General features: G+C 40.7%; 1 protein-coding gene and 1 long non-coding RNA gene across 2 annotated transcripts; one reads left to right on the forward strand and one right to left on the reverse strand.

The window, feature by feature from the left end:
- Positions 1–1,477: 1,477 nt before the first annotated feature.
- On the reverse strand, positions 1,478–2,445 carry LOC116421184. The gene is made up of 3 exons (XR_004231484.1): positions 2,084–2,445; positions 1,804–1,968; positions 1,478–1,682 (listed from the first exon to the last, which is right to left on the reverse strand). It is a non-coding gene; the product is annotated as an uncharacterized LOC116421184 (long non-coding RNA).
- A 181-nt stretch (positions 2,446–2,626) lies between these two features.
- On the forward strand, positions 2,627–6,760 carry ADRA2A (adrenoceptor alpha 2A). The gene has a single exon (XM_003755383.3). The coding sequence runs from the start codon at positions 3,768–3,770 to the stop codon at positions 5,082–5,084; it is 1,317 nt and encodes a 438-aa protein (XP_003755431.2). The 5' UTR covers positions 2,627–3,767; the 3' UTR covers positions 5,085–6,760.
- Positions 6,761–12,930: the final 6,170 nt, after the last annotated feature.

Genomic DNA, 12,930 nt, shown 5'->3' on the forward strand with positions numbered 1-12,930 from the left:
AGTGCTGGGAAACAAAAAAAAAATATTTTTAGGATCTTAGAAACTAATGGAGGAGTCAGCGAGCCAACAAAGATTCACATACAAGCTATATGCAGCATAAATAGGAAATAACGAGAGGAGAGGAGTCATTAAAATTAAGAACGTTTGGGAAAGGCTTCCCATAGAAGATGGGATTTTAGTTGGGATTTGAAAGAAGCTAGGGAAGTCAGCTAGTAGAAATGAGGAAGGAGATCATATACTACAACTAGAGAAAATGCCCAGAGCTGAGTAGGAGTATCTTATTCATGGAACACCAATAAGCCAGTGTTACTGAATTGAAGAATATATGGTGGTGTTTAAAGTGTAAAAAGACTGAAAAAAGACTGGAAAGACTGGGCAATGCCCTTTTTATGAAGGGCATTGAATATCAAAGAATTTTATATTTGAAGCTGCAGGCAATAAGGAGCCACCAGAGTTTATGAAATAGGAGCTATGAGATGGTCAAGGCTTGCAATCTAGGAAAAATCATTTTGATAGAAGGGAGAGATATGAAATGTGCTATTGCAATAGTCCAAGCAGATGATGAAGAAGGGCTATACCAGAATGGTATATATGTCAGAGGAGATAAGGGAGCATTTTGGAGAGATGGTACAAAGATGAAATTGACAACTAAGAGAGTGAGAAATGGTAAGAAGTCTAGGACGACAACCAGTGAGCTTAGGGGGACTGTAAGAATGGTGGAGCCCAGGAAAGTATCAGGGAGATTGGGGAGAGGGAGGACCGACTAGGGGAGAACATGAGCAACTACCATAGTCTGCATGGAAAGTGATATCCAGGGGTCACTTAATTCAACCTCTACTCCCTACACAGAACACTGTCCAAAACATGCTAGACAAGTGGTTTCAAGCCGATCATCTGGTACTTCACATTATAAGATTTTGGAAACTGCCCTTCATTTAATATTCCCTCAGGACTATTTTCTATTTTTTAACAACTCTTTCCTCCCCACCTCATGTTCTCCCATGCCTTAAACAAACTTAATCTGTCCATCTGAAAAATGTAGAAATCACAAGGTAAGTGGAAGCTAATGTGATATTTCTGTTGATATTTAACTATCATCTAAAAAAGTCCTTTTTTGACCACTTAATTTCCCATCATGGAATATAGACCATAAATTCTTGAGGGTGGAGAATATTTCCCATGTTTGTCTTTTTGTTCCTAAGTCTAATCAGCATTGTAGGTATATAATAAATACTTATTGATTATTAATACCTTGCCTAGCACATAATAGGTATTCTATAAATATTTGTTGATCAATTGTCCAAGGTTACACCACCATGTTGCAAGTAACTTCCAGTTGTCTGGATTCGGGACTATTTCTACAGCATCTCAGTCCCCTCTTGAACCCTAGGCTAAAGTGACCATAAGGCTAGAATATATTCTCTTTTTAAGATATTTATTTGTGTATAAATAATACCATTACTGAGGCAAAAAAAAGGGAAGTAGAAAAAACATATTCCAATGTTATTTGAAAACAGAAAACACCCTTCCTTAGGCATTATTGTTATTATTAAACGTGGGAGACATCTTAGAGTGAAGCCTTGATTATCCACGGTGGGATTCTCAGGTCCTTCCAAAATCCTGTGTGTGAAACTCTTCAGCATTGCCCGCGAGCCGCCAGCAGGTGTCAGTGCGCCCTCACTCTGTACGTGAGAGAGCGAACTCCTTTAGAATTCCAAGAGACTCCTAGATCCCTCCCTGGTCCACTTAAAGCTTCTCAATCCCCCCAGCCTCCTGGGGTGGATAATTACTATCAGTTCTTACAGCTTCTAATCAACACTCTCTCTTCCGCTAGTCCTTCTTCCCTCTCCGGGCAGGGTAGGCAGAGCAGAGGCGGTGGTCTTGAACCTTCAAACCTCTTCTGCCATCCAACACCCAGCTACCTGATCCACATCAGCTGGAGATGGCCAGAAGATGCCTGTCCCTTGTCTGTAGGGTATGAGAGCACAAGAAAAAGATATAGTACTCAACTGCGAAACTGGGTTATCCTGGCTTCCTCTTTCTTCCCCTGAGGCTGCACCGGGTACATATTGGTTCCACTTACCACAAAGTAGAGGGGCATTTCCCTCTCCTTTGACCGCTGGGGATCCCTCTTGTGTGATCATCTGAGACGCCCCGGAGCGAGATGACTACTTCTGGTTTTACCCAGTGCTCGACTTCCTAGTTATCTAGATTCAGCATTCTCATCTCGGACCTGAGTCGTCTAAATGCCTTGGCCACCTGTGCGTACTCACAGTTCCACAAGGTGACCCAGCCCTAATTCCTATCTCTCTTCACCTTCAGTTTTTAGTTTCCCATTACCCCGAGCAGCTCTTCAAAGGTCTGGTCCCCAAGAAGGGTGCAGGAGGGATGCAGCGGTGAGAGAGAGAGAGAGAGAGAGAGAGAGAGAGAGAGAGAGAGAGAGAGAGAGAGAGAGAGAGAGAAGGGGGAGATGTGAGGGAGGGGAAGAGGGAGAGAGGGAGCAGAAAGAGCAGTGATGGAGAAACAAGAGAAGAGACAGAGGGAGGGAATGGGGCGGGAAGGGGGCGGAGGAGGATCGGGTTCCCACGTGGGGACTGACGCTGGCTGCTCAGCAACGCCGGCTTGATCCTGGGGCTATAAAACCAGTCCACTGTGAGGGAAGACAACAGCACTAGTTCCAGTTCTATTGGAGACGCAAAGAGGCGCGCCCTGTCCTGGTTCCCTGGACATCCAGCCTGCATCCCTCACTCCTCCCTGATTCTTGTTTCACTCGCCCCACTCCCAACAAGGTCCAGTCCGCGTTCAACTTGAGATCCGACCTAAGGTGCTGTCCAACCAACCTTGGCGCTGGATTAGGCAGCGCCCGGGCGCAGAAGAACGCCGGGGCCACAGCTAACAAAGGACAGTTTTTCTTCAGACAAGCTGAGGAAGGGGACCACTTCTCGCTCCCGGTGTCTTATGCCCAATTTCCAATGCCGCTGGGGAGTCTTCAAGGTACACCTGTACAATCCATTGGGGCGCTCAAGTTGGAGATCTCGAGGAGGGGATCTGAAGAGAAAGAAGCTAACGCGGGCCTTCCCTGTATCAGTGTCCTGTGAAGGAGAAGAGAAATCCACTAACTGCTTAAAGGATTTTAGAAAGCAGAGATCAGTTCTCTTTCCTTCCTCCTTATCTTCCTGGCAACACCGGAGCCCCCAGACCCCTTTTCTGAGACCCGAGTGGGGGGCGGGGTTCCTATTGAGCAACCTTCACCACGGTAAGAGAGACTTGCTTTCCACTCCAGATCTGAAGTAAAAAAGCCATACATTTCTTGTCCACCCTTCCAAATAAAAAGGGCAGATTCTCCTTTTTCCCCCCCTCCCCTTATCTCTTTCTTCTTTGGAGAATCAGGATTTCTCCTCCTGCTTGGCCTTGCGTTTGGAAATAAAACTTGGATTTACGAGTAGGGAGTAGGTGAAAAAGGGAAAGAGGAGACCAAGCCCACCGTAAGGTGGGGGATATTGTGATCTCTCTCCCCGGTAGCTGCTGCGGGATAAGAAGACTGAGACCATGGGCTGCTAGTTTTATTCATAGCACTTCTCCAATTCCCTCCTCTCTTTCCCCACACACCGCCTTTCTGAATCCCCTCCCCCAGAGAGCAGCGCCCCATGTGAGCCACCGAGAGCTTTCTCGGGGTGGGGGTGGGGGTAGGGGAAGAGAACTGACATCCCGGAGGAAAAAGGAGGACAGAGTTGGGACTGAGTGGAGGGGAGGAGGAGTTTGTTTTCATGTTACACCGGGATCACCCGCTGGCGGAGGGGAGTTTCGCCCCTATGGGGTCCCTTCAGCCGGACTCAGGCAATGGAAGCTTAAACGGAACTGAGCCTGGTGGGGGATCGCGGCAGACCCCTTATTCATTGCAGGTGACCCTGACCCTGGTCAGCTTGGCTGGGCTGCTCATGCTGCTAACTGTGTTCGGCAACGTGCTGGTCATCATCGCGGTGTTCACCAGTCGAGCCCTCAAGGCACCCCAGAACCTGTTCTTAGTGTCTCTGGCCTCGGCTGACATCCTTGTAGCCACTCTGGTCATTCCTTTCTCACTGGCCAACGAGGTGATGGGTTACTGGTACTTCGGCAAGGTGTGGTGTGAAATCTATCTGGCGCTAGATGTGCTCTTCTGCACGTCCAGCATTGTGCACCTGTGCGCCATCAGCCTAGACCGCTACTGGTCTATCACTCAAGCGATCGAGTACAACCTGAAGCGGACACCCAGACGTATCAAGGCCATCATCTTCACTGTGTGGGTCATCTCGGCTGTTATTTCCTTCCCACCCCTCATCTCCATCGAGAAGAAGGGAGGTGGCAAGCAGGTGGAGCCCTTATGTGAGATCAACGACCAGAAGTGGTACGTTATCTCCTCCTGCATCGGTTCCTTCTTTGCCCCCTGCCTCATCATGATCTTAGTATACGTACGTATCTACCAGATCGCCAAGCGTCGCACCAGGGTGCCGCCCAGCCGGCGTAGCGACGGCAGCGAGGCTGCTGAGCGCCGTCCCAACGGGCTTCCAGACCGAGGAGGTGGGGAAGACCAACCTCTGCCTGCCAAGCTCAACGGGGCGGGAGAGCCAGTCCCAACCGAGAGGGAGGTGAACGGACTGGACTTGGAGGAAAGCTCTTCATCAGAGCACCCGGAGCAGACGCCGGGCCCCACTGGTCCTCGAAAAGGGGAGCGGCCCCCCAGGGGAAAGAGCAAGACAAAAATGAGCCAGGTGAAGCCTGGTGACAGCCTGCCCCGGAGAGGGGGCGAGGAAGAGCGGGGCGCCAAGGCGTCTCGCTGGCGAGGGCGCCAGAACCGCGAGAAGCGTTTCACCTTTGTGCTAGCCGTGGTCATCGGGGTCTTTGTAGTCTGTTGGTTTCCCTTCTTCTTCACCTACACGCTCACCGCAGTCTGCTGCTCCGTCCCCCCCACCCTCTTCAAGTTCTTCTTCTGGTTTGGTTACTGCAACAGCTCACTCAACCCGGTCATCTATACCATTTTCAACCACGACTTCCGCCGGGCCTTCAAGAAAATCCTCTGCCGAGTGGACAGGAAGCGCATCGTGTGAATTGAAGCTACCGCCCCACACGCCTCCATCCCCTCCACTCCTCATTCACTCCCTGCCGTGCCCCCAGCCCTTCCCAGCCTCTTGCTGTCTCTTTCCACCCCAGGGATCACCGGGAAGCTGGAAGGCATTCTTGCTTTGAGGGACGAAGTCCTGTCTCAGTCCTTGGAATACAGACCAGGCAGAGAGAGAGAGAGAGAAAACACTCCGACCCAGGGCAGAGCAATAAAGCGGACTCGAGTAGGAGAAAGATGACACCATGAGAATAGTACTTGCACAGGCGCCTGGCTCTGTGTAAAGAGACTCATGACTAACCCAGATGTATAGGGCTCTACAACCAGTAAGACTCCTTCCTGCTTCCAAAACTTCCAAAAGGGATGCTCTGCAAGCCCAGCTGGCCTTCCCAGGGGTGGATAGCATTAGTATTCACTCATTGTGAAGTTCCAGTTGGAAAAACCCCCTTTTCTCCAGTTCATTTCTGGCCCTAAATAAGGGCCTCCTGCTGACCTTAGTCTGCATGCTACTCCATAGAGCAGTATTGTTTTCCAAAAGGTATTCCCCATTAACCCTAGGCCCAGACGTCAGAAGCTAGGCTCAAATTGCACTTTGTGTTTGGGAAAAGAGAAAGTTGAAATTCTTGCAAAGAATTAATGTGGCAGTCGAAGCCAGGCTTTTTGCCAGGGCTAATTGCCCATTTCCTTCATGATTGTAAATTTGCACTCTTAAAAATAGTTAAGATGGGGTTACCTGTGTTGTGTTGTAACTGATTAGTGTTGATATTGTTGTTTGAATTCCTACTGCTGGACTCACCTGCCAGAAGGAAGCATTATCTCTCCTAGAGAGTAAAATCCTTTGGCAGTGTAAGGTGGTTGTTACTAATTTTTTTGCTCCCTCCCTCCTTTTAAAGATCCTCTAGTGTCTTCTTCACCAGCAACTGGTGATTATTTCTGTGGATCTGGATGTGGTTTGATATTTCCTGACAGGGAAACATTTCTGTACATTTTCCCTGTGTCTATCAGCATAATTGCCTTTTCCTGTGTAAATATTACAATAATAAATCAAGGCAGAGTTAAAGGAACTCCTTCTGACTTACCTTGAGCCTCTCTATATCATAATTATTTCATTCTCAGAACTGCAGCCTCAAATTTTCACTTGAAAACAGGACTCATCACTCTTATTTTTTTCACCATGAAAGCAACTGCCTGAAGAATAAATATGTTTATATGTAGTATATGGAAACCCTCACCAGTGCACACTGACTACTAGGGAGGAGGGAGCACTTTAACTCCTGCCTTAAGAGACAGAGGGATAGAAATTATGTGGGCAAAGAAACCTTGTTACAACCTGCCCAAGTTAAACAGTGTGAAGAGACAATTGGATCTGCCTGCCAAATTGTATAGTTATTGACAAAATAGTTTCTCAGCATCAAAAGTGTTGTATTTTTTCTTCTTTCCTTGGTCAGACCATATTGTTTATAAACTCAGAAGGTGGGGTGTGAAGGTCTGAGACAAATGTTTACATCAGCATTTATACATATGTTTTTCAATATTGAGTCTTCAAGGACTGCTACCATATTTCACTAAATGGGGAAAACAAAGTCATCAGATGTTACTAATAATACATATTTTTTAAAAAATAAAAGTTTACAGATCAAATGTGAAATAAACTAATTAAATGTTCCTGCCTCTCTTCATTTTTTCAAAAAAAATCTTTAAAATCCTAAGCATAGGAGGTAGTGTCCAACCTGTTGAATGAGACATTTTCTAAGAGTTTAGGAGAGGTATTTTTTGGGGAAAAGAGCATATGCATTTCCACAATGTAGCATTAATTCCAGGCTTACATACTTTTTTTTTTCAGGATTCTACACTAAACTTCCCTGGGGTCACAGGATTTAGAGGCAATTACATAGCTATTCCGTAATTTACAGATGAGTAAACTAAGGCTCAAATGATTTATAGAGTAATAGAGTTTTAGAGTTAGGAGGATGATAAGATCATGTTTATAGCTGGAAGAAAACTTAGAGACAATCTAGTTCAACCTCTTCATTTTACAGAAGAGGAAACTGAAGTCCAGAGAAATGAAATGACTGGGCCCAATCACACAGATATAGTAAATGACAGAGCTGGGAGGAAGTCTACACATAAACACACATATAAATATGTCTATATGTATAGAAAGAAATAGATAGTTGGTGTTGCTGTTTTGGGGCACTCCTTTCTTTTTCTTTGAAATTATTTAATATTTTATTTTTCCTCAGTTACATGCAAAAACAATTTTTAACATTTGTTTTTACAATTTTGAGTGAGGTGTCATATGTGTCATAAGATCATAGAATGTCAGAGCTTCAAGAGCTCTTAGAACTCATCTAACACAATGCACTTATTTTTACAAACATGGAAACTGTGGCCCAGAAAAGTAAAGGGACTTGCCAAAACCAATACCAATACCAAGGGACAGAGCCAGGGCTAGAATCCTCTTGAATAAATGCTTTCCCCACTATATCGTGCTGCCTAGTTAATTTATTCAGTAGCTGACAGAATGTTCAATAATTTTGTTGAATACAATTAGGAGTTACATTGACTAGTGGGAACAAGGCAATTCATAACTTGTTAAGGGAAAGGGAGGGAGGGGAAAATGATCAAACTGTTGAAAAGAATTTGGGAGGAGGATTTTGAAAAGCTATTTGCCTACAGAATTTGCACAAACTGACTCTGTGTAAGCCTGGGAAGTTTAAATTACCTATGTGTGTTTCTTCATCTTTGTTAATTTATTTGGCCTCAGGAGTGTGAGTATATGTTTGCAGGAAGAAAAAGGTTGGAGAGATGGAGAAGAATAAAGAATAAGAATGTAGTGCAGGAGCAAAATACTTTCTGGCTATTTAGACCAAATGGGAAATTGATATTATGGAAATAAATCAGAACTGGGAATCAGAAAAACTTAATTCTAGTCTATGCTCTGGTACTAACCATGGGATCCTTGACAAATAGGCTCATAGATTCAGAGCTGAGAAGGCCTGGAATCATAGGGGTAGCAAAGGACAGACCCTGCATGATATCAAAGACTTAGATTTATATAAGGCTTTATTGACATTCACACATTTGATCTCTTTGTGAGGTATGTGCTACTATTATCTCTGTTTTATAAATGAAGAAACAGGCTGAGGGAAATTAGGAAACTTTTCCATGATTCTATAAATATCAAGTGTTGAAAATTATGGTCGGAATACAGGTCTTCCTACCTCCAAGTTTAGTTTATACTATCCCATCCACTATGCCAAGTTTTCTCTTCTAGTTCCTTTCTCAAGGTCTCAGTTTATTAATCTGTGAAACGAGAGTCTAAACTAGATAATCACCAGGATAACTTCCTGAAATTTTAATTCTACAATAAATCAACAAGCAATTATTAAACACCTAATGTGCCAGGTACTATGCTAACAATGGGGGTACTAAGACAAAAATATTACACATGACAAATAAAATTTCTGCAGGAGGGGAAATTCAGTGGGAGTTAGAAGGAAAATAAATTATTTAGAGCTAGAATTTAAGAAGCAGTTTAAACCAAAAATCCTGTCTAGTACCTACCCTCTTATACTAAATCAGAGGAACATTTAGAGAAAGAAGGAAGGAAAAAAAAAAGCCCTGACCAAGAGGTCTGAGCCTGACACCCCATTGTCATTGTGTACAAAGTCTCCAGAACCCATAGTAAAATAGGTTTGTGAGAGAGGGGAGGAGCTGTTCCATGTTTAAGTAGGGAGCTTTTTTTTTTTTTTGTTTTGTTTTTTGGTGCTACTGCACTAGGATGAAATAGTAATTTAAGCATATTGTATAAAGTTTGAAAATCTTGTCCTTTGTGTTTATTGTCCGCTGGAGTTTCCTGAGTCTTTAATATATGACTTTGAATTATTTTATATATATATATATATATATGTATGTATGTATGCATGTATGTATATATGTCATAGTGACCAAAAAATCTTTGACTTTAAAAATATGTCCATCAATACCAAAAAGGTTCCCTTATAATTCATGCCCCAGGAAGCTTGCTTCTTCCTTGTGTTAACTCTGACTTGGAATCAGAAATACCTGGGATCAAATCATCTCAGATACTGACTTATTAGTTGTATAATCCTGGGAAAGTCACAACCTCTGTGCTTTGTTTTCCTCATCTATAAAATGAAAGGGGTCAACTAGATGTCCTCTATGGTTCTTTCCAGATCTAAATCTATGTACTTATGATCTTATGAACTAAATTAGAGCACTGGGCCTTTATTTCAGTCCATGATAACTATGGAATAAGTAGCAAGCGTACTAGGTAGGCCATCACAATTCAGTCTCAGTTCTGTTGCTAATTCATAGTATGGCCTAAGGAAAATCAATTTTTTTGGGGGGGATAGATATTAATTTCATCTCAGTAAAATAAGTAGATACTTGATGACTTAAAAGATCCTCTCTATCTCTTAAATCCTACGATTCTATGGTTCACACATTTCTTGGATAGAGGGCAGAAGATAGGAAATATAGAGAGAAACAAACCTTTTTTTATTGAAAGAGCTTGGCAAGGAAACTCTTTAAAAAAGAGTTAGGAGACATCTGTACTCCACTCCACTTTCTCTTCCCTGGCTTGTCTCTATCTGGCACAAGAAGGCTGTAGATATTTGCTTTGGAAAGGATCCTTTTGTATCATTTGGATTTGGATTACAAGATTATTCGTCTCCAGGTAATGAAACGTGTGTTTTTTATACTTTCTGACTCTAGAAAGGAACCTAGAGATAGGATGTCTGGGTTTTGAAGTTCTGTCTCTATAGGGAAGATAGATTGTGAAGGCAAACTAAGCCATCTTTTACTTCCATTCTTATTTAGTCCAATTACTGATAGGGCTCCTCAGATAAACTGAGACCAGGAAAAAAACCTAGCTAAAAATGTCCAAGGTCTCCCACTGCATCTTGGGCCATCATCAGTCATTCTGAGCAATGTCTTGCCACTGGCTCTATAGACGGGGGTGAGGCTGAGGACTCTGCACAGCTCTGGCTCACTGGCCCATTTCAAGAACTAAGTAAGAACAACAAAAACAAGATTCCCAAGAATTCAGCATCTCCAGCTTCAAACTTATAGCCTTTTGCTTCATCCTCTTCTTTGATCAGGAGTGGAACATGTACTTAATTATTATTATTATTTTTTGCTTTAATTTCATTTATCTCATCTTCCATGCATTCAACTTTTACATATTTACTGAGGTAGTACTTATTACATACTCTGTGCTAATATGAAAGTGGTATATCTCATTTCTGATCTCAAGGAATTTTCTATCTAATTCATTTATTTCTTAGCTAGTCTTTCTACACTCATTTATTCAATACTAATTTTTAATTAGTATTTAATTAGTATTAGTATTAGTATAATAATTTAAAGTGAATGCTCAGGAAATTAGGAAATTGTGGATTTTGCTACTTAGAAGCATACAAACTAGTACTAAGTGAAAAGAGAAGACACACATGGTAAAACACAATGGAAAATAGAATATATATATGTATATATATATATATGATTAATCTGAAGTGTTCTAAGATCTGGGCATAATAATAATTGTTTGCATGTAATAACTATAATAATTTAAAATTTGTAAAGCACTTTCTAAATACTATCTCATTTTTATCTTTATAATAATCCTTAGAGATAGGTTCTATTATTATTCTGATTTTGCAGATGGGGAAATTGAGGAAGTTAGAAATTAAGTGACTTGCTCAGTCACACAGATAGTAAGGGACTGACTGTATTTCAACTCAGATTTTTCTGTTTCTAGGTCTAACATTCTAATTCCCATACTATATTCTGCATTTATTTGAGGCTTTAAGGTTTACAAAACTCTCCTTTTTAAAAAAAATATTTATTTCTGACATTTGTTTCTTTTTCAATTTTGAGTTAAAAATTATGTCCTTGCCACCCATTCCCTAACCACTGAGAAGGCAAGCAAAGTGGTTTTAATTATATATGTGAAATCATGCAACTATATTTCTATTGTCATATCTCCAAAAAAAAAAAAAACCCACGAAAAACAAAGAAAGCAAGAAAATTACACTTTAATTTGCACTTTGAGTCCCAGATGTCATTTTTCCATCTTGAGTCCTTTGGAATTATCTTGGACCATTTTACTGATCAGAGTAGCCAAGTCTTTTACAATTTTATAGTTTCGTCATTACAACAACATTGCTATTACTGTGCACAATGATTTTCTGCTTCATATTTCACTTGCATCAATTTATGTAGGTCTTCCCATAATTTTTTTGAAATCACCTCCCTCACCATTTCTTATAGCACAATTATCTTCTATCACAATTACATACTACAACTTGTTGCATTCCCAAATTAGAACTTTCAATTTCCAATTCTTTACCACTGCAAAAAGAGTTTCTATAAATATTTTTGTACATACAAGTCCCTTTTCTTTTTCTTTGATCTCTTTGAGGAACAGAACTGGTAGAGTTATTGCTGGGTCAAAGGATATGTACAATTTTATGATTCTTTGGGTATAGTTCCAAATTGTTTTACAGAATGATTGAACTAGTTCATAGCTCTACCAAGTTCCATTAGTATATCTATTTTCCTTTACAGCTTCTAGCTCTTGTCATTTCTAACAAGTATAAGATGGTACCCAGAATTATATTAATTTATACTACTCTAATCAATTGTGATTTAGAGCAGTTTTTCATATGACTGTGGATAATTTTTGTTTCCTTTTTTCTCCCTGAAAACAGCATTTATCAATTAGGAAATAACTTATTTTTATAAATTTGATTCAGTTCCCTATATTTTTGAGAAATTAGACCTTTATCAGAGAAACTTGTCATAACATTTTTGATGTTATTTCATTATCTATAGTATCTTTAGCAAATTGTAATTTCTCTGTTTATCACTTTTAATTAGGCTTATTTTTGCTTTTGCTTTGTCTGAGACCATGACTGTTGTCCCTGACTTTTTCAATTCAGCTGGAGCTTAATAGATCCTTTTCTCTCTCCATATTTTAACTCTGTGTTTCTTCAGTTTCAAGTGTTTCTCCTGTAAATGATATTAAATCATTAGATTGTGGTTTCTCATCCATTCTTCTGTTTGCTACTGTTTTGTGGGCGAGTTCATTCCATTTACAGTCACAGTCATAATTACTGTATATTTCTCTCATCTTATTTTCTTAAGTTTTTCCTTGTTCCTCCTCAAAGCTCTGTATTGCTTCTGGCCATAACCTCCCTTAATTTGTTCTCCCTTTTATCACCTCTCTCATTTCTCTTTTTCTACTATTTTCCTATTGAGTCAGATAGATTTCTATACCTAAGTGTGTGTATATATATATATATATATATATATATATATATATATTTATATATTTATATGCGTGTGTATACAGTTCTGATGACAGTGAAGTTCACACATTGCCTGCCATCTCCCCATTTCCCTTTTCATTGTAAAAATTTTTCCTTGAATGCCTTTTTTATGTCAGAAAAATTTTGTCATTCTACCTCTTCCTTCCTTTTACCCCTCGTGCATCCCTCTTACTCATTTTTTCATTTTTTCGAGATAATCTTATATTCAGCCTAAGTAGACTCTTTCTAACTGTTATGATAATGATAAAGTTTTTAGGAATTATAAGCATCATCTTCCATATAGATATGTAAATAATTTAAATAAACATCCTAAGTCACTTATGATTTCTCTTTTATGTTACTTTTTTATGCTTTTTTTGAGTCTTGTATTTGCAAGTCAAAATTTCTATTTAGATCTGTTTTTTTTTAAATTAGGAATGCTTGAAAATCCACTATTTCATTAAATGTCCACTCCCTCATTAAGATTATACTCAGTTC

Source organism: Sarcophilus harrisii, chromosome 2 (assembly GCF_902635505.1).
Source record: "Sarcophilus harrisii chromosome 2, mSarHar1.11, whole genome shotgun sequence".
NCBI lineage: Eukaryota > Metazoa > Chordata > Mammalia > Dasyuromorphia > Dasyuridae > Sarcophilus > Sarcophilus harrisii.